At 31.0% G+C, this 25,932-nt stretch overlaps 3 protein-coding genes across 3 annotated transcripts; 1 reads left to right on the top strand and 2 right to left on the bottom strand.

Annotated features, from left to right (window-relative positions):
- Window positions 1–625: 625 nt before the first annotated feature.
- Window positions 626–4,297, bottom strand: LOC125859474 (two-component response regulator ARR14-like). Its single transcript, XM_049539274.1, has 5 exons — window positions 4,129–4,297; window positions 2,729–2,881; window positions 2,270–2,653; window positions 2,078–2,154; window positions 626–1,645 (listed from the first exon to the last, which is right to left on the bottom strand). Exons 1-5 carry the CDS (start codon window positions 4,295–4,297, stop codon window positions 626–628), a joined length of 1,803 nt encoding a protein of 600 aa, XP_049395231.1.
- A 132-nt stretch (window positions 4,298–4,429) lies between these two features.
- Window positions 4,430–10,369, bottom strand: LOC125863019 (flap endonuclease GEN-like 1). Its single transcript, XM_049543160.1, has 8 exons — window positions 10,082–10,369; window positions 9,438–9,614; window positions 8,432–8,602; window positions 7,116–7,297; window positions 6,722–6,968; window positions 6,453–6,582; window positions 4,938–5,404; window positions 4,430–4,829 (listed from the first exon to the last, which is right to left on the bottom strand). Exons 1-8 carry the CDS (start codon window positions 10,274–10,276, stop codon window positions 4,587–4,589), a joined length of 1,812 nt encoding a protein of 603 aa, XP_049399117.1. The 5' UTR covers window positions 10,277–10,369; the 3' UTR covers window positions 4,430–4,586.
- Window positions 10,370–15,254: 4,885 nt separating this feature from the next.
- On the top strand, window positions 15,255–17,690 carry LOC125874527 (uncharacterized). Its single transcript, XM_049555434.1, has 3 exons — window positions 15,255–16,000; window positions 16,252–16,357; window positions 17,001–17,690. Exons 1-3 carry the CDS (start codon window positions 15,344–15,346, stop codon window positions 17,456–17,458), a joined length of 1,221 nt encoding a protein of 406 aa, XP_049411391.1. The 5' UTR covers window positions 15,255–15,343; the 3' UTR covers window positions 17,459–17,690.
- Window positions 17,691–25,932: the final 8,242 nt, after the last annotated feature.

Here is a 25,932-nt window from a genome sequence, read left to right as displayed (position 1 = left end):
CATAAAGTAGAAAGTAGAAACACCAAGTTGCCGCTCAAACTTGAATTAAATTGAGTTTTGTTTAGTTTAGACTTTAGGTCTTTATGGTTTACTATTTTGTTGTTAAGATTTTTGCTATTTAAGTTTAGGATCTAAATATAAAAATTGAAATGGGCCAAGTAAAGTTAAAAATTAGGTAATATAATAAATACTTTTAAATTTATTTAATAAAACTTCGGTTCTTCGGTGCACCGTAGTTTCGGAACCCTTACACCGAACTCCGAACCGAAGAACCGAAGTTCCGAAAAAAAAAAACCGACACCGAACCGAAACACCGAAGAACCGAATTTATCGGTTCGGTTCGGTTTTTCGATTTTTCGGTATTTATGCCCACCCCTAACTCATTGGTTATCTTCTTTTACATTCCAAGGGTAAAATAGACTTTATCAAACAAAACTCTTTTTATTATGATGATGACCAAATGTGTAAGCATAGTACAAGAACATAGTAGTACTACAGCATCTAGTTAGTAACTTGAGGTTCATGAAAATTCAGATTTATATACAAACATGATGAGATAAAAGGTACATCGAATCGCTAAACTACCTATACAACTTTGAATGAGTAAAAGCTTGAGTCAGCAAGATTAAAGAAGTTCATTCTCCTCCCAAAATAGTTGTGTACTTCTGTCTTCTGTTGTTTCCAGTAGAGACTTAATGTCTATTTCAGTACCTAAACTATTGACTTCAAGAGTTACTTGTGGTAACTCTGGTGCAGAATATTGTTGCTGTATAGAATCATAATTCTCTAGTGATGGCACATATACTTCATCATCACTGAATAATATTGCAGAATAGTTTTCAAGATCCTTTGATGATGGCTGTGCTGCAAGCTGTTCTTGCGGTATGAAGCTGTCAGTCATTTCTGGGATTTGACATGATATTGTATTTACTGCATTATCGAATGGTAGAAGATTCTGTTGTTGTGAAATGCTGTTAGAAGGATGATTAAATGTGAGATTTTCAGGTTGAACTGAAGAGGATTGAATTAAGGTATTTTCAGTAGGGGTTTCCAAGAATTGTGGTGAAGATTGCTGCTTGTGAATGTAGTCCTCTGATATTGAGGAACATAGACCAGAATACGCGTTATTTGGGATTACAGTACAAGAGGAACTTTTGTGACCAAAGTTGACAGATTTCCCATCTGTGCTCAATCTAAAACCAAGAAACTCCAAACCAGAATTACTTGAGTTTGTGGGCTGGTTTTCATTGCCACTTTGGATGCTGAAAAGCATGTTCTTTCTCTTGTCACCATATACTCTGAAGTTACTACTATGAGCTATTCTTGGCATAAATGTCGAATGCTGTCCAATTGGGCCATTATGATCTGCTTGTTGCAAATTTGCAAAATCCAAGAGACTGTTCTGCTGCTGGAAACTGCCCATTTGGCCAGAAGTTGGGCAGTTCATGCCGCCAGTTCCTTGCTGGAAGTGAGTCTGAAATGGCTGTTGTATAGAATGAGAATATCCTCGCGAACTGCTGAAATTTAGAGGAGATAGGTATGGTTGAACTTGAAAGCATTTTGCATTAGCATCATTTGTTAGGATTTGGTCATAGATAGAAGCAGCTGAACTTTCTTGCGCTCTTTTAATACACATGCGATATTTCTGCAAATATGTACATTATTTTTGTTAAATAGCAATTAAAACTTATCCATAATAGTATATAATGAGAATTTAATATGTCGCGATTTTTAGAGAATGAAGACATTCAACATCTGTGACATGCATCAAGGGACAAGTGCAAGGTTCTAGCTCTTAATGCAAAGATTTTGCTAGATATTAAATGCATTTTATCATGTGTTTACTAAAACTGGTGATTCTTGTATTAATTTCAGAGATTTCGTGTTGTAATTACGCTATTATGATTCACATTTCCTTATTTTGGATAACTCCTAGAACAGAAAAAAAGAAGCAATGTCCATATGGAGAAAAAGGAAAAGTTAACAGGATAGCATATCTGATGAAAATTTGATAGAAGTGATTGTAAAGAGATTCAAAGTTCTGCAGAAAATTTTAGTAATATAAATGAAAACACACCTGCAAATGACTGGCAACATGTTCTCTAGTCAATCCAGGCTCATTCATAATTTCAACTATTTTCTTAGGAACAGCCTCTGGATATCAATTAAGAAAACCAAAAAAAGTATCATGAATATCAACTACATAATTTAGAACAAAAAAAATAAAAAGAACTCTCAGGGGAAAAAAGAAAAGGAGGAAATGTTTTACTTTCATAGCCTAAGTACTGGATAGCTTGCAAGAAACTTTGATGCATCTTTGGAGTCCATACAACCCTTCGTTTCTTTTCGAAGTCTCTATTTTCTTCACTTCTGTCACTGTTAGCTTTTCGCTTACCCTTCAGATCATACGCCCTTATCGCTACATCAGTATCAGCAGATGTTGTGTTTTCTCTACTTATCTCTGCAGTTACATTCTGAGGCAATCTTGAATCATTCTCTTCTTGACTAACTGCTGCTTTTCTACCTTTCTCCTTCTCTAACACCATTTGCCAAAACTTGTTCATCTCATCTGTATCTGAGAAACTCACAACATATGCTCCAACACTACAATCTTGTACTTGATTTTCACATCTTGTATCATCTGGTGACATAACTGTAGACAAAAAAAATGTGCAACCCCTTTAAAGATTTTAATTGCAAAAAACAAATAAACTCTGAAAACACTTACAAATGGTAGGAAGATTGAGTTTGTTCTTGATGATTTGGAGAATATCAACCCCATTTGTGTTAAGCCTATGGATGTTAGTAAGAACAAGATTGAAGATACTCTTTCTTTCCCAAACAGCATTTAAAGTATCCATTGTTTTTCCAACATGCAAAACTGATAAAAACAGTAAACAACAGAATTCAAAGTTAATAACTTTATTTTAAAGAAAGATGTAGAAACTTTATACTGTGATATATACCTTGATAAGTTTGGTTGTGAAGCATATCAGAAACAATATTATGACAAGTAAAATCATCAAGAGCTAAAAGTATGCAGATATTTTTAGTTCCCATAACAGATGAATTGGCAGGAATGTCCATTTTTTTTTTTTCTAAGGAAGATGTTTAATTTGGAGGTAATAATGTGACAATAAGGGATATAATGTTGTATTTTGTAAGAGCACAGCAAACACAAATTATTTCCATTAATTGCTTTTATACTATGTTTGTAGGCCCAATGCAAAATTTTCTAAAGTAGTCTGAAAATTACTTAGAAAATAGCTTTATTGGTTTTTCTATATAATCTTATATTAAGAAATAATAAAAGTGTGACTAGCCCTGGATTTTCTTCTCCTTGAGAGTTTCCTATCATAACAACCCCCAACACATACACACAAAAGAAGAAGAAAAAAGGTTTAAATATATATATATATATATTTGTTGCGACTATTATATTTTAGGGTAATATACAAAATATGTATATTATTGTGACTGTTATTTTTGGGGCGGCTCTAGAAAGATAATTATTCCAATTTAAAAGGAGAGAGTTTGTGAGAGCCTTTTTGTAAGTTTATAAGAGAACAAGGATGGATAAATCTTCAAAAACATGAGTATATTCATTGGTTTTTTTTTTCTGAGTTCTAATGAAGTGGTGTAGATAATTATGCCTTTTTTTCCTTTTCTATTTATTCCTCATTCAAGGATTTTAACATTTTACTATGTATGATTATGTGGATTCAAACTTCTGCATCCATCAAAACAAATTTAGAAGCATATAAGTAGTTTACTTCAACGAATCAAGCGAAGAGAATTCATATAGTTTCAACCACAAAAAAATATTAGGTTCAATTGTTAAATTCTTCGTTTTCAATAGATTTACACACATGTTATTTTTAGTCACCATTCAGATTTTATTCCTATATTTTAGAAATTGTGCAAATAGTTATCATAACTGACAAAACATTAGGTTATCGTCTTTTCAATAAAATTTTAGACCATGCAGTAATATTTCTCATAAAATTTTCATTAGCTCATAAACTGAACTAGGTAAATCCATGAACTTTTGACCTACTTGACTTAGCGGATAGAGTATCGCTTCCATACGGCAAAAGTCATTGGTTCAAATTCAATAGTAGGCAAAACCCCAGCTTTTGCCAGCATGACCACAAGCACGAACCGGCAGCAAGGAGTCAATCGAATGATCAAACCGGTTGCTTACACCTGTGGTCTTCGACCTTGACACCTTAATATCAAGGACCTCCCCACCCCATGCATTCCACAAAACAAGGCGCTTTTGAATAGGTCGCCCCATTGCTGCAGAGAACTCATCTATATTTACCTCATTTTATAGGTCAGCTTACATATACCAAATGGGGAAGAAAACAAAACAAAAGAGTTATATGCACATCATTCTAACAATTGCTGCCTAAGAACATCATTCTAATTATTGCTGCCTAAGAGAAAAACTAACCTACATTTATACAAGTGAGCTTGCATTTTACCAAATGGGGTTAAAAAAACAAAAATAAAGATTAATATGCACCATCACTGTGATAACCAATTTACAGGATTCAAAGGTATTGAATAATCCTGCAATATGGCTAATCGAACAAAAGCTTGCGTCTAACTGACTTGGAGTAGTTTCGGATGGGTTCTTTATCTCTTTCTCTAGAAGCATCCGCACTAATCTTTGGACATCCAGTTTCACTCTCCTCTGGCTTCTCATGACAAGGGACTTTGGATGATCGATAGAAGTTGCTGATGCTGAGTTGAACACCTCTCGGTGATTCTGAATTCTCAGATTTCATTGGTCTTTTTCTACGTGATCTTGATTCTTTTAGTTCCTGGGATATCACAAATGAGCATTTAGTAAACAAAACTAACATTCTTGCGGAATGGAATTGGGGTTGGGGGGTTGAAGTACGGCAGAGAAAAAGTAAATCAGTCTTTACCTTGTCTCTCAAGAACTGGGACACCTTTTCTGGAAAAGCATTCTGTACAAGCACCATATCTTCTTCAGTTGACAAAAAGCTGCATCCCTCGTTGACATGAATCTGCGGAGAATCAGGTTCATCAAGTAAATCTGTGGACTGATCAGCTATCCCCAGCTCCTGCTCCGTATCAGAGTCTTCAGAAGGTATGCAGATTACATTGCTCATTTCACGTGTTGGTTTCTTCCAATTGATTACGTAAAGTTGATGTCCAAATCTTGTCTTCACCCGCTGAATGGAGTCAAATTCATATTGTCCGCCTAACAATTGATCTTTGGAATTTGAGGCCACGTCTCTCAGAAATATGGTGGATAACATAGGAAACATTCTTTGACGTGTATAAGATGGCTCCCAGTGCTGATAATAAGCCAGATAATCAACTATCATATCAATCTTTGGATTTTCCCATGATAAATGATAATCTCCATCTGCAAAAAATAATTCCACGAGGGTAAACAAGGTACAGAAACTTGTCTTGAATTGATTATAGACAACATGCAAGAGGGAACTTATATGGGAGTTCAGACTACTACAACAAGATAAACTTATACTAACATGAAATAGAGAGAGTTTTAGGGAATGTTTTCTGTTAGAACTGTTGTCACATAGAAGAAACAACAACAGTAAACTTATGAAAAGAAAAGAAAAGTTTAGCCGGAAGCTATTTAGGTCTACCTAGACTCCAAGATTGTAGGGCCGCTAATACTATATAGAAAAATATAAGAAAAAAGAAATGAAATTGCTAGAATTGACTGTAGATAATATACCATTGGACTCCTTAAGCATGATATAAATATAGTTATTCAATAGGAAAAAAAAACTTGACATGAAATAACAAAAATCTAGAGTAAGGCAAGACTCCTATTCATATAGCAGATTTACGTCACTATTTGAGCTAGGTTTTTAGGTTTAGGTTAGGCTCGAAATCCCTAATGTCGATCCACCAAGGTTGGGCCACCAATGTGATAACTTCACACTCTTAATGTCCAGCCCTGGGTGTGAAGGGTGTTAGAATCCACATCAGTTAAGTGAATGGAATGGAGTCTCCTTAAATGGTCTTGGGAAATATCCTCACTACTTGGGCAAGCTTTCCGGGTTGAATTAGGCACAAGGTCTAATTTGTTAACAAGAGGCTAGAAAAATCATACAAGTCGAGCTGAAAATGAAGACCGGAAATGTAGAAAAGGAGGACTGAGGGTGGTGGGAAATCCATTGGCTCTGGTGAGTAAACAGCAGACAGTGATTAACAAAAATTTTACTGGCCCTCTAGATAAAGCACTGGGTTCAAAAAAAAAATTAAAAAAAATCATAAATTAGATGCCATGCGACTGAGGTAAACATAAATAAATCAAAATAAAAAGATATTCACATGCAAATTGCACTTGCTTTCTCAAGTCTCTTTCTCTAAATATGCAAACAGCACCACAAACTGGCAGACTATAAATGAACTTCTATCATAATTGCCAGTTCACTCACTATATTGCTGTTGTTTGTTCAAGTACATTTCTGTGATCTCATTGTTTCGGAAATTCTGCTCCGAGGCTATCCTTCTGCAAACTTTAAGCTTCCAATTCTCGTTTCTTTTCTGTTCTTTTTCCTTATTATCCTGTCATATAACATCACAGCCAGCGTTTAGTGAAGGATGAGACCAGAAGGAAAAAGGAATGCCCTGAATAAGAAGCTGCCTGACAGAATAACATATCATTTCAGTAAAAGATCAATGAAGCAGGGTGTTTCAGATGTACCAAATCACATGGGGAGCAATTACACTTGAAGCCCAATGGCTTCTTAATGCAACCCTCATTGGCGGTGGCACTGCAGTACTGACAAGAGAACTTAAGGTGAGCTTTCTTGCTTCCGGGATGTCCACAGATTGAACAATGTGGCACTTTGGTTTTCCGAGGGCTCTCATCTGAACTGGGTATTAAACTACTGTCTAAGTTGACGTCGTGCTGAAAATCCTGTAGATCCCCTCCACCTATTTCCCGCAACCTGCATTAATGGGCAGTAAACTGTAATGGGTACTCAGGAACCACTATTCATTGTATTCATACCAACAACTTAAATTTGAAAATATCATCATTGACTTTCCCATGCCCCATAATCCACCTGCTCACTCAAATCAAGAGAAATACAAACCTATACAAGATCTCATCATCACTAAAAGATTTGACAAACCGAACTGCTGTTTCAATCCCGATCCCTGGTACACCAGTCAAGTTGTGGTCATTTCCCACCAAAAGCGAAATTGCTATCAACTGATTCCTCCTCAGCCCTAGACCAGACTCAATATCCGACATGTGATAGCACTCAAATGGTTCCTGCACCAAAAATGAGATGCATCTTTAGGTAAGATTTAATTTAGACTCAATGTACAACAAGTGATATCAGTTAAATCGTCTGCATACAAAGTTGCGGGAATTTAATTACCACTAAAAGCATCTTACTCTATCAACTTGTTTCACTAGATAAATAACTCTACCGGTCTTTCATACAATACAAAGTTCATGAAAATTTTTATCAAGAGTTATGCTAGCACATCCCTTTCTTGATAGAAAATATTAAGACAGAAAGCAATGGAAGGAAGGTGAAAATTTTAAAAGTACTAAACTAAATATGAATTGAGAAACTAAAAGAATTACAAAGGCATACCACTAGAAAACTTCTCTCTTATGACTTAAGAGAATTTTAGTGTGTTACTTATGACTTATCATAAATGGTTAATATGACAAATATATTACAAATATTCACATAGAATAACAAAAGAGCCTAAATCACATCATTTTTCTTATAATTGACCTAACAAGATTTTCTTTTTTTTGTAAAAGAAAAACAAATATTTAAAAAAAGTGAAGAAGACAAAACTCTATGATAAGGAAATTTAAAGACATATTATCTCTATTATATTTATTTATGATCACCTATTTAGTTAAGTATCATATATCTATCCTATTAAAACTTTTGGTAAGAACTATGCTCATTTAGTTTCAACTTTTGTTACTAGCATTTGCTCCTTTGTTAGGGAGCGCTTTACCCCTCAATGTGGGACTTCCCAGCGTGAATCCGGATTTAGTTGGGCTCCAATGTGGGTACCGGACACCGGATGGGAAACCAAAAAAAAAAAGAATCAATTGTAGGAATGTGCACCATATCCCATAAACAGAAAGCATAAGCGAAACAAAAAAAGACTTACAAACACAATAAAAGAAGAGCAACCTAACCTTATAAAACAGAACAATGAAATAAGAGCTTATATCATGTCAAATGTTTCGTACCACAGTTATAAACACACTAACAAAATTTTACATCTTTTATGCATTCTCTACACATAAAGATACTTGGGAGCATAGTAATAGCATCTAGTTTAATCACAACCCCATGCAAAAGGAGAGTCCAAGTAATAGCATCTAGTTTAACCATGACCTCATGTGAAAGGAGAGTCCAAGCACGCTTACATTGGAGTTGGGTTGCATATTTTTGATAACACAATTGGCTCCAAAGAGAAATGCATCACTGTCAGAAGTAATACAAGCATCAACTAGTCCTTCTCTATTCAACTGTGCACAGAGTGCTTCCGCTTCTCCTTTTGCTTTTAGGACTGGCACTCCAAGGAGTTCAAGCAACTCCTAATGGAACATAATAATTTATACTTTAGCTAACAACCAGAAACATGTAATATTAGCAGCTATGTAAGAGAGGAAGGTCAAGCTCACTAAACATCTAGAGAAGAACTTCCATCTTTGGTGACTTGTAAAAATAAAGGGAAGTTGGATAAAGTCAAAAATAAGAGACTGTACTGCCGTCTGCCTGTAGTAACGAGATTGGGACAAAACATCCCCGTATTTTCCATAGGACAAGCTAAACAAATTACAATCTATAAGTTTTACTCCTCTAATACAAGAAGTTAAATATATATTCACACATGATCGTGCCTGAACTGACCATATAGCAAGCTAAAGTATGGAGTCCTATTACAAAACAACCCTCAGTTTTCTTCACTCTTCATATAATATCATTCATTCCATCTGAAAAGATTGACTTGATAACCTTTTGCATCTCGTGGAGAACAGTCGAAGCAACATGAAAGACTCTAAAATTTGCATCATTTCACCCCATGTGGGGTCAGTGAAAAACTGAGATATTAGGGCACGTTACAATTCTATATAAGCATGTGATAGTCTTACTTACTCTTCAAAATAAAGTATGTGAATAGCTCCTTAACCAAAGTAGCTTTCTAGTCCTACTACCCAATATCATGGAGGTAAGTTATCCAACAAATTACCAAAGCCTCAATACTTGCTACAATATCAAAACTTGTTCATTACAACGACTTTTACATATTAAAGAACCCTAAGCCAGTGTCATAGTGAACTGCTAAGGAGAAATTTGAGATAAAAAAGAAACACAAAGATACATGTTGATTAGAGAGTCAAAACAAAAAGTGACAGTAACCAAACTTACAACACATTCTTTTTCGCATTTCTGAAATGCCTTGTTCCTTTCAATTGAAATGGCTTCCTCAGCCACTGGCAAACTTGATAAATCAATTCCTGATGCCCGAAAAAATCGTGCAATCCTTGCCTGAGACTTTAGTGGTGATGCAGTACCATCCGTGACAAACACAGCATATGCCCCAAACTACAAAATCATCAAACAACACTTCCGTCAACACTAAAGTTTGCCAAGCAGCACCTATCTGCTCCCATTGAGAAACCAATGCAGAAAAACAAAGTCTTTACAATGATAGTTTTATCTTGGTCTTTATAATTAACTCCAGTCTCCACCTATCCTAATTTCAAAGCATATCCAGTCCCAAGCTTGACTGACCTAAAAATCGTCTAAAGAAAATCAAATCCGAATGGGTACAAATCATTCAAATAGTTGAGTTCCACTAGAATGGAATTGAGACATAATTGATTGACAACGATGATCAAAGAAGCCATGAATACATTTGTTAAGCAAGCTCTAGAATAACCCCCACCACCACCACAAAAAATAAAAAAATGAAAAAACAAGGAAACCCGCCAAGTTTTCTCTTTTTTCTATTAAAATAAAATAGAAAAAGAATTCAAATTCTTAGGTGGGTGTCTGCAACAATATCGTACCTTAGAGAAGAGGTTGACGGTACGGAAAAAAATGAGTCTGATATGAGGATTTCGAATTTGGCCTTTGAGTGCAGTTTCTTGCTGAACGATCCAATATGACAAGTCCACAGCTACGCGTTTGTTTCTCAAGAAATCAAATCCTTCTGCTCGAGCGTAGGGTTTCAGCAAATCCCAGAAATTTCCGCCAACCCCCATTTCATCCTCATCAATTTACTCTCACAAATTCGAAAGGTTTTTCTTCTACGAGAGTTACAACTTGAAACAGTGGAAGAAGAAGGGGAATTTTAGCCGTTGTGAAATTGGTTGGACTGTTACAAGAAGAAAAATCTTGGGCTCTTTTTTCATAACAAGCCCAATGATGAGCAATTTCTTGGTCAGCCCATGAACTGGTAGTAGTAATTTTTTTGGAAATTTCGTGTTGCATATAAACTTGGGCCACTAATTGGCATTTAAAAGCCCAAGTATTTTAAATTGGCACCCGGTAGCCCAATACACGTTTTATAACTTGGGCCACACCCTTTTTGCTCTCTTGGTGACTCAGACTCACAATCTTTCTAGTTGAAAATGAGGGGTGCTTACCATCCGAGCAACTCACTTTCATCTCCATTAAAACAATCTTCGAGTTGGAAGTGAGGGGTACTTACCATCCGATCAACTCTCTCTCGTTTCTATTAAAACAGCTTGAGTGTTTCATTTTCTCTGTCTTTTAAGTTTGTATTGAAACAGTCTATTTACTCTAAATTCTATTTGTGAGAGCTCATTAGGTATACTGTTGTTGTTATTTGAAGTTTGTATCAAATTACTTTCCCCAAACATCTTTAGGGGTCGTTTGGTGTAATGGATAAGGAAAGTTAATCGCGGGATAAATTTTAAGTGCCCTTTATTTCCTTGTTTGGTTGGAAAGCTTGGGATAACTTATCCTAGAATTATGAATTAGTACCGGGATAAGGTATCCCTCATATTGGGTGGTATAGTAATCCCGGGATAACTTATCCCAGGATAAAATAGGTAAATGACAAATATATCCCTTTAAATATTTTTTATACATCATTTCATATTTACTTATATTTACATTATTTTTAATATCATGTATAATAATATTTACTACTTCTTATTTTTATGATAATCATTCATATTTTTCTATTAAAAAATTACACTATATAAATATAATTTTTATTTGACTAATTATTATGTTTATTTTATTTTGATTTCTCATAAATTTTCTTCTCTTTAACAAACTAAAGAGGGAAGTTTTATTTTTAAGCTAAATAAAAAAAAGTTATATTTTAAAATACACATGATACTTACATGGGAGTACATAAACAAAAATATTTATGTTAAATAAAATAAAAGTTTTATTTTAAAAAATAAATAACTAAAGCTCTCAAAGAAAATTTAAAAAATTAAATAAAGTGAAGGGTAATTTTGTAAACAAACAACTTGTTCTTAAAATTAATCAATATATATTATTTTGAATACAGCAAACCAAACACTCAATAAGAAATAATCCCAACACAACTTATTCCATCATAATTAATCTCAACATAACTTATCCCATCATAACTCATTTTCAAACAAAACGACCCCTTAATCTTCTCATCAAATCTCTCTATTATTATATCCAAAAAAATTGGTTGAAAATTATCATCCTAATTTCATGTTTGAAAGATGTCTAAAAACAACATATTAATTTTCATCTCATTAAGAAGAAAAATCAAGAGAGAGAGAGAGAGAAGAAAGAAGATAAAAATGCATATTTTTAACTTTCTTTTTATCTCTATTTGTTTTGTTGATGTTGGATTACACGGGTGTAAGTGCGTGTGAGGATTGATTAGAAACACATGGACGATGATATATATAAAATCTGATGAAGATTTTAGGAGATTTGGAGTAAAACATCACCCCTAAAAATGCAATTATAGCGTCATAGATCACGTATACTAGCATCTCAAAAGCACAATGCTCATTGTCGTTAATGTAAATATATTATGTATATCATGTTATATATTGTATATATCATACATAATTTTCATGGATATTCCCGTAAAACAAGAGATAAATGGATATACATTGATATTGGGAAGGATATATACCTAGCATTATATATGGTCATCTCGCCACATCGGTGAAAACCAATTATATACAGAGTCAGTTCTTTGATGGAAAGCGTTTTACTTTCATAATGAGATTTGTTTACATAAATTCAAATTAATTAAGTTTTCAAATAAATATTAAATATCGAATAAGAGTTTTTTCTTTAAAAAAAATCCAGTCTAAAATATTTAATTATATACTATATATATCTACCAATTTCTTTGTACGATAAATCAATTATAATATGAAATAACCTCTACACTATTAATCCTTACATAATGAAAATATTTTCCTCAGTAGCAAGCACACTCTTAGTTTTTAGCAGTACGCAATTGTAGAGAGAATAGAAAAATCAACAGCGGTAGGGGGTAAGGTAAAAACTGCAACATTGGATACCTTAATTAATTGATGCAGAGAACTAGGTACCAAAATACTAGTATATAGATTTGCAAGTTAGTAAAATCTTCATTTCTTGTAGTTGTAGGAGTAAAAGGAGACAAGTTTGATGCCAAAATCAATATTTTCCACCTCCAATTTATTTTGCAAATTAATAATATATTGGAGTAGTACAAAATTGTTTTGAGTCCATGCGTGCTCTTCTTTTTTTACTAATTTTGCATCCAACACCAAGGCAAGGCTCTCCATGCTTCTTCACATTTTCTCAACTAGTAGTATCCACTAGTTATGTTTTTTTTTAATTATTTCTTTTAATTAATTTTGTGCTAAACGACAAAATATACATCATGCATGAAAGTTAACAAAGTCAAACAAGTCACCTTTGTTTTGTAGTGGCACATTTTTCACAACTTAAAACTAATTATAAGTAATTAATTAATACTTAGTAGTAAATTAATTAATGTATGAGCGAATAGAATCCTCCAATGTCATGTACTAACTTAACAAGCCGAAAACATAATTTTAGACAAATTAAAGGTTCTCTACAATGATTAAATTCCTTATGTTTATATAGTACAATATTCAAATGATTTCAATTTATGCATAAAAATTGTGCAATGTATGTTCGCATCATTACCCAATTATGAACCTACCTAAAGATTTCATAAGTGTATTACAGACTGATTTTATGTAAATTCTTTTTCTCCAAAATGTATCCTTCTAAATTCTAATCATTGTTAAGTAATTACTGAGACGTTAAAGTGAAATAATTGAATGTTCAAAGTCATTTTAGATACATTTAGCAGCTCTATATATAAATAATAATTTAAACAAACATGTTTTCATAAAGTTAATTAAATATTTTTCTCAAAAGTGTGGGTATATAAAACTTTTATTTAATTAAAAGATTGATAATATAGGAATAGGATATCGGAATACTAGTTAATTTGTTCGGCGATACATCAGGAAATTAAACAACTTGAATTCTCTATTTTTATCTTTACAAATATCAGGTTTTTAACTATATTCAATTCTGATTCATCATGTCATTAAATGATGTGGTACAGTGAATAGGTTGCTCCAACTCCCTTAATCAAAAGTTTTAGGTATGGAAAAATACTAGGTAGGGAATATTTGGGCCTTAACCGGCACGAATCCAAAATAATCAAACTCCAATAGAGATATCCATCATCGTTACAAGATACTAGAACTGCATTCGTTCTCCATTTTGAAGAAAGGTATATACATTTAATTAATGATTTGATACTCCTTAGTATTAATTATTAAAGAGTTGATATATATATATATATATATATAGTGCAAGGCACGTAGGTAGAAGTTGCGGTGGTTATGTGCATGTGACGGAAAAGTAGCAGACAAATCCAGCCCCGCAGAAATGGCCGGTAATAATTAACAAAAAATGTCAGTCAAATCGCGGCTTCTTTTGGCTCTTCTCCGACATACCTCAACAACCATTAAATCTGTCTTCCTAAATTTCTACTAAGTTAAGAAGTATCCATGCTTCTACCTCTGCTTTGTCTTCTTTCTCTTCGTCCATTGCATCGGTTCCCTCACCTTTTCTTTTTGATTTTTCTTTTATGCTAATGATATATATTGAAGTTTACTACCTTGATTAATTTTTACTCCTACCATTAGCCGTGTTTGAACCTTAATTAAGTTTCTGGTCAGTGGTGATATTTTTAAGGTGAACTTACATAAATCTCAGGAGCTAATTACTCTAGTTACGTATTTTTATCTGATTTTGGTGTTTCTAGAGGTCAAATACACTCACATATATGTATCTTGGATACATGCGGTCAAATTTAAATATAACTTGTTTTAGATAAATTGTATTAAAGTGGATTCTATATGTGATACATAGCGAATCTCGTTCGTCTTTCTTTAATATCGCTCGCCACTTTCTCATGTATCTCTGGTATGTGAGATACATACATGTATCTAGTGTGATTCACATGTATTTGGGATACATACGAATCTCTCTCCTTATTTTTATATTTATGGTAACAAAAATATAAGTGTAAGATACGTAGAAAACTCTTAATTACTAATAATATAAGTAATATATTCTTGATGTCTAATTATGTAGTCTTTTTCTATTTTTAACCATTTCATTGTACCTTTTTAATGATTAAAGAAGTAAAATGTTTTCTAGGAGAGTCTAACCGGCCGAAGTGATTAACCACAAGATTTAAAGTACGTATTTCGACATATTATACATGTACATCTTTTCGTTTAAGACAATAAAATTAAAAAATCTCCCTTATTTTCTTAAATTATGTATTTAGCTAATCAAATTAAAGCACATAAAAATGAAATGAAATAGCAGTACAACAACAATATAATTAGTGAAGTTCCATAAGCAAGGTCCGAAAAGGATGAAATTTACGTAAATTTTACCATTACGACCTCATGTAGACGGAGATGAGTGAAATTCCATAAGGTAAGGTCTGAAAAGGATGAAATTTACGTAAACTTTACCACTATCTCGTGTAGACAGAGAGATTATTTCCAAAAAATAATAGTATATTTTATATATATACATTAAATTTTAAATACTCTAAATTATCCCTAACAAAATTTCTTGACCTTATCACTTGCTCTAGAGACCTCTTATCTTTTTTTTCTCTCTCTCCTCTTATATATATCGGTATAACTTCACTCTTCCCTTCAACTCAACCCCACCAAAACAAAAGAAAGAAAGAGAGAGAGAGAGCGCGCAACAATACTCTTTTTGACATATAAGTTTTAACCATGGCTTCTTCATCTCCTAGTCAACTTGCAAGATTATCACTTGAGCGTAGACCCAAATTGCTTAAAGAATTTCTTCTTCAAGACGATCCATATTCATCTAATGATTTTGGATCATACCCTAAAAAATACATTCATGGTTCAAGAATTATTAGGTCAAACAAAGGCTCATCTCATCAATTACTTAGAAGTCGATCATCTAGAGCCGCAACTGCTACAATCTCCGCAATTAATAAGGTCATCAACATTGTTAAGTTCTTACCTTTTACCTCTGTGAAATCTCCTTCCATTTTCCGTAGAAGCATTTCAAGAAAACTATCAAGGAAGAATAACTACAAGAAAAGTCAAAAATATAACGTTGACCAAGATGTCTCAGTTAAAGTCAAAGTCAAAGACATCTTACGATGGAAATCATTTAGAGACTTAGCGGAAGAGAAATTAGATTCTTCTTATTCACCGTATAGGTGCGGTACAATCACTACCACGACCACGACCACGACCACAACCACAACCACGAGCAGCAAGAGAACAAGTTGGTGCGATAGCGATTTTACAGCGGAGGATTTACCGTCATGGTGGGGTGAAAATGGTGAATTTTTGGGTAGAAAGAATAGTGTCGGTGGATATTGCATGGAAACCAGAAAATCAATTATTAATAAGGTGATTTTTTTATTACTTGCATGAAACTTTGGATACCTATATAAAATATCTATATTTAATAATCTCTATTTTGTCGTATTTTGGCATAGTTTTGTCTAGAGGCTGTCATGGTCCCAATAATGTACTTTGACTACACTTGAATTAATTATTACTTTAATACAATTAGGTTAACATTATCATAACAAATATAGTAATTTTTTTTCCAAATATTAAAAGATCTTAACGATGGTATTTTTTTTTTAATTAAACAGGAAGAGTTGTGTTTTGATGAGAATGAGCAATATAGCCCAGTTTCAATTCTTGAATCTCCATTTCAAGAAGATGATGATGAAGGAATTATAGCCTTCTCTTTCCAGAGTAAGTTTTAATCTCTAATTACCTTAATTTTACTTCTAATTACCTTTATTTTGATATTATGGTATAGAAATTAAATGGGGGAAAAGTTACTATATATCATACTCCCTCTATTCCATATTAACTGAATTTGTGAGTTGATACACACATAATAAGAAAAATATTTGATGACATAATTTAAATCATATTTTCCATTATTAATCCTTTGTAAAATCATAAATATAACTTTGTAAGTAGTGTAATTTATTTCCTAGAAAATATAAAACTTCAATAAATGAAAGGGCAAATCAATTTTTTTTCAAATTTTTATACTTTGAATAATTCAATTATTTAAACCGTGAAAAAAGCCTAAAAAATTTACTTCATATGGAATTACAATTAGTCTATGAGTAATAAATACAGCGTATGTTTACTTTGTAGAAGTTTTCTTTAATTAAAAATGCTAAAAATTATATTATAAGATATAACCGACAATAAAAGGTAACTTTTTGTAACAAATCCTAATAAAGGTATATAGGTAATTCGAAAAAATAAAGTACTAATTTGTCATAACCAATTTTGTGTAGGAATATAACTTTGCTTTATGTTTATATTTAAATATCACATGAATTGTAGCTAACAATATTTTTTCCTCATTAAATTACAGAAAGAAAAAGCATGCTTATGCAAAGAATTCAACAATTTGAGAGTCTTGCTGAAGAAAACATCAACTCTAAAGGAGTAGAAGAAGTAAAAGAAGATGAAGAAATTGAAGAAAAGGCAAAGCAATTGTTGATCAATTGTGAAGTAAACTATATGGATGATGATCAACTTCTCTTTGATTTCTTTTGGAATGAATTGATTACAAGTGGAAAACATCAAAACAATGTTAATATTGATGAAAAGCTATTGAGAGAGGCAAAATCTTGGATCAATGATGATTACAATGAGGAATTTGAATGGGAAATTGAGGATAAAAGAGAAGCCTATATAAAAGACATGGAAAAAGTAGCAAATTGGAACAAGTTTGAAGAGGAAAAACAAGACTTTATCTTGGATTTGGAGTTTGAAGTGTTTAATGATTTGGTCAATGAAGTCTTGGAAGGTGTTTTTTCTCATAATTAGAACATTGAATTTCATGTATCGTATAATTAACATGTGTAGAACATGTTATAATTAATACATATAAGTAAATTATAGATCGATTAGATATTAGGATACGTTTTTTTGTGACTTAATTATGTATAGTTCTAGTTATAAAGCCACGGATTTTTAAAATTCGTAGACAAATTATGTTTCCCTTTCAATTAACGAAAGAGGAGGAAGTATATCAATAGAGCTTTTCAATTCTTTTTTTTTTTGTTGCTTTTGTACATAGTACACACTAAATTCAAGTATTTCTTTGTTTCTATGATTTCTTGTTGTGACTTTTGGCCCCGTTAAAGCCTCAAGGTCAGAAATTTATCAATCCTTTTACCTCTATCTTCTGAGCACGATCATTTTTTTTCAGAGTAAAAGGTAAAGAAAAATATCTAAAATAATGAAATTTTTTGAGTTTTATATCTGAACCTGAACTAATAGATGTTTTCTAATCTGAGCTATCAGCTTTGTTCCCTTTTTATATCTCAGATATCACCATTGTTGATAAGTTGATTATCATTCAAAATTGTTAGTATTATTTCAAAAGATTGAGTGTATCATGAGGAATTTATATCTCAAATTTGAGGGATTTAGGTGCAGATTTGAGGTGGATTTTTATATGCCCGGAGTCACTATATCAACAATCAACTTTTATTCATGAGTTCAAAAATATACTTGTATTCATATATCCAGAAATCATGACTAGCGATGGTTATGAGTGTATCCAACGAAATTGTATCATTTGTCGACACAACTAGATTGAAGGAACAGGTAGAACATGTACAACTCCAAAATAGTATCTATGAACCGTTATTAGACAAACTATAACTATAATTGATAATTATGCTTTATAACTATAATTGATAATTATGCTCTAAACTACAGCTATTTATGAAATATCTCCACTTTGAAAATTCTTTGGCCCAATAAGTACTTAACTTGATGGCTAGTGTCTAGTTCGATGGCTTGGACCCAACATTTTCATTTGGGCTGTTTCTGGCCCATAAAATCTGGCCTCTTCTTCTACCTGAACAAGTGGACTTTTCGTCTCTTTTCATCAGATATAAGTATACAATATACATATCCGCGCGATGCAGGGAAAATTATTTCTAAAAGTTAATTATCATGTCAAAATGTTTTTTTTTTTTATAGATAGATTTGAACAAAAGATCGATCGACGTGCATACTTTTGACATGATGTTACATAGCCACATTCAAACCCTTTTGATAAAAAAAAATTATATTATATATATGAGGCATCTTTCATAATGTATTTAATTATTCTAACGGATTAGTACAACAAATTTGTAGTAGCATAGTTAAGTCAAAACTTGTTTTGAGTACTAATTAGGATTATGTGTGAAGCGTTAATCAAATATGGAAGGCAATCTTGGATGGTCCAAGTTAAGTGTAAAACTAATTATTGAATTCCATTTTCTCTCGGTACTATTTGAGAAAACTAAAATATCTAAAAACATACTAGTATTATGATACCCTCATCATCTTAAATTAGTTGTTATGTTTTAATTTTGACATGCTCTTTAAAAAATAATAAATAAGAAGTTTTTTTTTTTTTTGAAAAAATTACCTATATACACACTTTTATTTTCCATAATTTCCATTATTTCCTACCATTTCAAAATATTTCTAAAATTCCTTATTTTTCCTCAATTCTAAGTCAACCGGATACATAAGTATCCCAGCCTTAACCCACTTATCCCTTTCTTTTTTTCACTCCTTGAATCTCTCCCTAATTTCACTCCACAATCTTATCAGTTACAGTTTTCATCTCAATTTGAATTTAAAAAGGATTCTCTCTCCAATCAATCAAATTCAAACCACTAAATAGATACTTTGCGTATTCTCCATTATTGTTTTTTTCAATTTTTTTGTTTTTATAATTTTTTTGTTTTTTCATTCATGTATATACTTGATAACTTAGTTGTAGTTAGTTGCTGATTCATTCATGCTGATACATTGGACACTTAGTTGCAGTTAGTTGTCGATTCATTCATGTATCTAATTGATAACTTAATTCTTATTTATTCTGATACATTTATATATACACTTTATTTTAGCTCACATAGACCCTTTCTTCATAACCTTTTTGTATCAGATACATTTTTATCAACAATTAAGATACTTTGTAGTGCAAATTATGTATCATAACGTAAATTTGATGGTTACAGCTCGGTTCTAATTTTTTTTGTGTGAATAGATCTTATGGATGTATCAAGTATAAAGTTCATATTGTTGAATGGACTGTTATATTCATAATTTTGTATCATATACAATATAGTTTGGTCATGATACACAGTCAAAACATTTTGTAGTTGCTCTGAAAATCTGTTTCACTTCTCTTTGAGGAAGAAAATACAAGTTCTTCGATTGTGTCCTTCTTGTCCACAACGTCCACAAGGTATCTTGTCTAGTTGAAATTTACCACAATTACATATTTTTCACTTAAGACAAACAATATATCTTCTCCCAGCAACATAAACTGAAAAATTAAACTTAGACCACATGGAACAACTGCAAACATTAAAAAATTCAATGATACATTATATGAAATACGTTTTTTTTAATTTTCAAAGTGATACCTATGTAACAACAAACTAACACATAACGACACAATTTTATAACCATCTTATAACATGTACCAGATACATTACAATAACTAATGATACAATCATTCACAAAAATTCAAGATTGATTTATATATATATATATATATATATATATATATATTAGTGTATCATCCACATTTTTATTGATCAAAACAAGTAATCCAAGAAGAGTGATATACATTTATAGAAATTCATGATACATACACTCGATATTCAAAACGTATCTGATCCATCTCAATTGTTAATTCATTTTGTTACATGTATCATATACAATCTATTATGATGATACACTTTTATACAAATCACATTTAGATACACAATAATGACCACATCATAATCTATAGATACAAATTACAATACACGAGCGTCGTTTAATACTAATATATCATGATTTACATATTCACATCAAAACGACAAAATAAAACTATAACCATGATACATTACAATACTATATATATACCAATTTATCAATAACCAACTCACGAAATACCTCTGGAAATAGCAATGTATGAAGATTTTATTTATCAAAATTTGAAAAATAATAATTTACAATATAGAACAACTACTCTCTTACTTTTTTTATCATAACAAAATACAAGACAGAAGTCCTAAGTAATTAACAACCATCTTTACACATTAATTCACATGACAATCCAAAGCTCGCGAACCTTCCATCTGCTATACTGGTGGCGCTTATACTCCATTCATTTACAGTAATTTGCATGTCAATTTTAGTAATTAATCTAAGCCCAACTTATCCTGCTTCAATGTCTTTGCTTAGGGCCAGCCACAAGAAATTCCTAACAAATATTCTTTTGGAACTCAATGCCAAACAAACAAACATATGTAGATTAGTTACCTTCTATGTATTCACATCAAAACACAATAATGACCACAACATCCATAACTGATTTCGAATTGATGATTTAAAATCCTGAATCGTTTGTCCAATCATCTACAATGGTTGATTTGAGATTCAAGATTTCGAATTGACAGAGAAGATGAAAATTTGATTTTTTGAAATTTGTGAAGCTGTTACAGATTGGAATGGATTGATATCAATCAGTTCTACGTGATTTGTGGGAAAGAAATTAGTTATGCGTGATTTGGGGGAAAGAAAATCAATTTTACGTTAATATTCCATATTAAGCGCTTTTATAATGTATCACAATTAATGTCTCCGGATGAAACTTATATATCGGGATGACTGATATTTTAAGGGATTTTTGTAAAATAGAAAAGAGTAGGGATAAGATGTAATTTAGGTCTTACACTATGAGATTTATGTAAGTTATACTTTTTTTACTAATTTACCCTTGACACATTATGTAATCATTATTTTTACTTTCAAAATCATTTAATTTTAAGGATAGAATGGGAAAAAGTTATTCCCTCCATTCTGAATTAAGTGTCGCTTTAGACAGAAAGAAAAAAACAAATTAAGTGCCATGTTAGAAATTCAAGAGAAAAATAGTAATTATTTCTAAATATATCCTTGTATTAAAAAACTTTTTCTTAATAAATAATAATGATGTCCAATTCTCAAAAAACATCTAATAAATAGAGTGTATTGGTATAACTTACAAACTATACCTTATATTTACTATCTCCGTCAATTTTTAACTGTCATAGTTTTCTTTTTTAGAGTCAAACTATAAAAATTTTGACTAACATTTTACGATGTATTTTTTCATCATATTAATATGCAAAAAAATTGCAATTTATAGTGTTTTTCATGTAGTTTTTGAATATCTAAATTTTCTTGCTTAAAATATAAAATTAATGTAATCTAATTTTAACTTTGAAAATTAGTTAAACTGACTTTCGAAAAACAAAATATGACAAATAAAAGTTGACGGGAGAGTATTTTCTCTTCTCATTAGGCATGGATGAATTAAATCGATACTTATTTTAGAATGAAAGGGAGTAATCAATAATGTCTTGATTGTGTAACTTTGACAAATATTTTGATACCTAATGCATATATTTAAAATATCTCTCGTTACTGTATATAGATATGGGAAAAATTAGTTAGTTTGATTTAAAAAGAATAAGTGGAAGCAGAAAAAGGAAAGGAAACAAAATCAACCTAACAGTTTTGGATTATAAACGGAATCAAAGCGGAAATAGGTACACTTGACAATGATGTGAATTGTGAACCAATTTTTTTTTAAATAATAATTTACAAAAACTTTTCTTTAAGAAAAAAAAACTTGAAGGATACACAAATATTTCATCCGTTTCTATTTATACATCGTTTTTATTGAAAATAGATATTTTTTTCTACTTGTTATTTCACAAAATCAATGCATAAATAACATTATTCTTCTTATTTTACCCTTGAAAATTATTAGCCTTGAATGAAAATATGAATTTGAACAACATAGAAAAACTAAATAATTTATTCATGTTCATTGGTCAAATTAATTAATAAAAAAAATTAATTCATGTTCATTTATTAAAAGAGTATACTTCCTATGTCTCTAATTACTTGTCCACTTTTGAATTGACACACCTATTAAGAAAATAATAATTGACATAGTACTTTACCATTTTACCCCTATTAATTATGAAGTGGATGAATTAAAAATTTAAGCTTTTCAAAAAGTTTTATCTTTTTTAAAGTAATTAATTGAGGGTATAATAGGTAAAATAAAATTATATTTTCTTGACTTGTCAAAATGGACAAGTAATTAGGGACAACTAAAATAGGAAATGTGGACAAGTAATTAGGGACAAAGGGAATACTAAATAAGAGTATAATGATAAATTTATCCAGTTTCTTAAGGAACATAAAATCTAAAATGATGACCTATAAATAGAGACGCCGGAATTACATTGAAAGCTAGAAAAGGAAGAGTGCAATTAACCCATAATCCTATACTCCATGTGCATTTAATGTGTCTACTAGTAATTAATACACAAATTACAAAAGTGGCAAAGGTATGGCAAAACATGAACCTTTTACTACAATTTTCACAATAGCATTGCATGTGTTAACCATTGACCTTACTGATTTTTCCCCTTAGATTCAAACTCTATTATTTTATTTTATTTTTAAGGGGTGTGTCAAATTAATAGTGAATAATTATTGTTAAACAGAGAGAGTACATTAAAATAAGGTCCAGTTCAATGATAACTATTAAATTTGCTTGTAAATTTTATTCAAACTTTGTATTATAATTTGTTCCGATTGAATATTTAAGCATAATAATAATAATAATAATAATAATAATAAATATTATTAAACATTTTAATCTACTAAATTTGACGATTTGACTTGAAAAATATTTAATAAAAATATCTTATTATTTGTTCAATTAAAATAAGTCATATAAATCTACCGCCAAAACAAAGTTATAGTAGAACTAATATGGCACCATTTTAAGTACCAATTTGAAGATGTAAAGTTGACTTATTGGGTAGTGGAATAATTTTGAAATACATATACTTTTAAATTTTTCTCATAATTTTATATAATAGAATATTACTAGTGAAATAATTTTAAAAACATATTGATGGTTCAAGTTTTAAAACAAGAGAAAAAACATAAAGTTGCCACTAAAATTGTTTGATATTTGTATAAAGACATCTTAATTTTGGAAGTGTTCTATCACCCTACAGAACTATTTAATATCTTTGTAAATGGGCCATTTTGATCCATTTCCTCGTCTTGGTTGTTACCACGCACATGAGACGTGTGACCCAGTCTTTTCTCTGCCATTAATCAGTTTTAAAGTGTCATGTGTCGTTTTATTTCTTTACTATTAATTATTTAATTAATTTACATCATCTTCCCCATTATCTTCTTCACCCAAATTCAAAATCCAATTATCTTTTCTTCATCTTCTTCAACTTAGAAGATCATTTACTTCATCCATTTTTATCACTTTTTTTCTTGTCTCTTGCTTTTCTTTGTTTCTTTTCTTCTTTTATCCTTTTTTTTTAAAAAAAAAAAATCAAATGTGAACTCCATTGATTAGAGAGTACTATGAAACTTCATTTTTTTTTGGTCTCATTACTTTGCTTTAGTAGCTTGAGAATTGAATTGATTTTTTTTAGTGATATTTTAGTGGCGGAAATAGTGTTGTAACAGGGAAGCATCATGGAAGTTACGTTGAAGGCGACAATGGATGTTACTTTTGGAGGATTTACAATAAAGAACAAAGGATTTGAGTTATGAAGATTTAAGNCATTGCATGTGTTAACCATTGACCTTACTGATTTTTCCCCTTAGATTCAAACTCTATTATTTTATTTTATTTTTAGGGGGTGTGTCAAATTAATAGTGAATAATTATTGTTAAACAAAGAGAGTACATTAAAATAAGGTCCAGTTCAATGATAACTATTAAATTTACTAGTAAATTTTATTCAAACTTTGTATTATAATTTGTTCCGATTGAATATTTAAGCATAATAATAATAATAATAATAATAATAATAAAAATATATATATATTATTAAACATTTTAATCTACTAAATTTGACGATTTGACTTGAAAAATATTTAATAAAAATATCTTATTATTTGTTCAATTAAAATAAGTCATATAAATCTACCGCCAAAACAAAGTTATAGTAGAACTAATATGGCACCATTTTAAGTACCAATTTGAAGATGTAAAGTTGACTTATTGGGTAGTGGAATAATTTTGAAATACATATACTTTTAAATTTTTCTCATAATTTTATATAATATAATATTACTAGTGAAATAATTTTAAAAATATATTGATGGTTCAAGTTTTAAAACAAGAGAAAAGACAATAAAGTCACCACTAAAGTTGTTCCGTATTTATATAAAAATGCCTTAATTTTGGAAGTGTCCTATCATCCCACAGAACTATTTAATATCTTTGTAAATGGGTTTGACCCATTTCCTCGTCTTGATTGTTACCACGCACATGAGGCGCATGACCCAGTCTTTTCACTGCCATTAATTAGTTTTGAAGTGTCATGTATCGTTTTATTTCTTTATTATTAATTATTTAATTAATTTACATCATTTTTCCCTTTTATCTTCTTCACCCAAATTCAAAATCCAATTATCTTTTCTTCATCTTCTTCAACTTAGAAGATCATTTACTTCATCCATTTTTATCACTTTTTTTCTTTTCTCCTGCTTTTCTTTGTTTCTTTTTCTTCTTTTATCCTCTTTTAAAAATAAAAATAAAAATGTGAACTCCATTGATTAGAGAGTACTATGAAACTTCATTTTGTTTTTTTGATCTCATTACCTTGCTTTAGTAACTTGAGAGTTGAATTGATTTTTTTTAGGGATGTTTTAGTGGCGGAAATAGTGTTGTAGCAGGGAAGCATCATGGAGGCTACGTTGAAGGTGACAATGACAACTACTTTTGGAGGATTTACAATAAAGAACAAAGGATTTAAGTTATGAAGATTTAAGAAGAAAGAGGAAAAAAAATGAAAATAAAGTTAATAAAAATAGAAAAAATGAAAATAAACTAAAAATTAAAAATTAAAAGAATTTAATACGTGTCAAACAATAATTGGTGCGTGATTGCACCTCTATTCTTACAATTAAGGTTGAGTGAAAAGTGAGATATTTATAACACTCTTAAATTGTTCAATAGGGAAATAAGACACCCACAAAATTAAAATATCTTTTTAAAAATTTGAGATAATTTCAATAGTGACTTTATATCTTTTCTTCTTAAAACAATTTATTTTAGGGGTGAAGTCCAAGCAAGAGGTATACATTGGGAACCATCACCCCAGCTATCGAGAATGCCACCTGTCTCCTACACTAGTACGTGTACTTAAAATTAGTGACTTATTTTATTAAAAATTATCATAAAAAAATAAATTA

Source organism: Solanum stenotomum, chromosome 1 (assembly GCF_019186545.1).
Source record: "Solanum stenotomum isolate F172 chromosome 1, ASM1918654v1, whole genome shotgun sequence".
Lineage (NCBI taxonomy): Eukaryota > Viridiplantae > Streptophyta > Magnoliopsida > Solanales > Solanaceae > Solanum > Solanum stenotomum.
Note: the sequence above shows the minus strand (reverse complement) of the source record. Positions and strands in the feature narration are given on the sequence as shown.

Bases quoted from the DNA above. Each gene is read 5' to 3' on its own strand.
- LOC125859474 (XM_049539274.1), bottom strand. From the start codon at position 4,297: ATGGGGCGACCTATTCAAAAGCGCCTTGTTTTGTGGAATGCATGGGGT. The intron at 2,882-4,128 runs GTTTTGCCTACT...TGTTTTTATCAG, and splicing joins TCATGCTGGCAAAAGCTGGG to TTTTGCATGTTGGAAAAACA. The intron at 2,654-2,728 runs GTAAGTGTTTTC...TTTTGTCTACAG, and splicing joins ACTCAATCTTCCTACCATTT to TTATGTCACCAGATGATACA.
- LOC125863019 (XM_049543160.1), bottom strand. From the start codon at position 10,276: ATGGGGGTTGGCGGAAATTTCTGGGATTTGCTGAAACCCTACGCTCGA. The intron at 8,603-9,437 runs GTAAGTTTGGTT...ATGTTCCATTAG, and splicing joins AATGCGAAAAAGAATGTGTT to GAGTTGCTTGAACTCCTTGG. The intron at 6,583-6,721 runs GTACATCTGAAA...GTTATATGACAG, and splicing joins ATTGCTCCCCATGTGATTTG to GATAATAAGGAAAAAGAACA.
- LOC125874527 (XM_049555434.1), top strand. From the start codon at position 15,344: ATGGCTTCTTCATCTCCTAGTCAACTTGCAAGATTATCACTTGAGCGT. The intron at 16,001-16,251 runs GTGATTTTTTTA...TTAATTAAACAG, and splicing joins GAAAATCAATTATTAATAAG to GAAGAGTTGTGTTTTGATGA. The intron at 16,358-17,000 runs GTAAGTTTTAAT...ATTAAATTACAG, and splicing joins TATAGCCTTCTCTTTCCAGA to AAAGAAAAAGCATGCTTATG.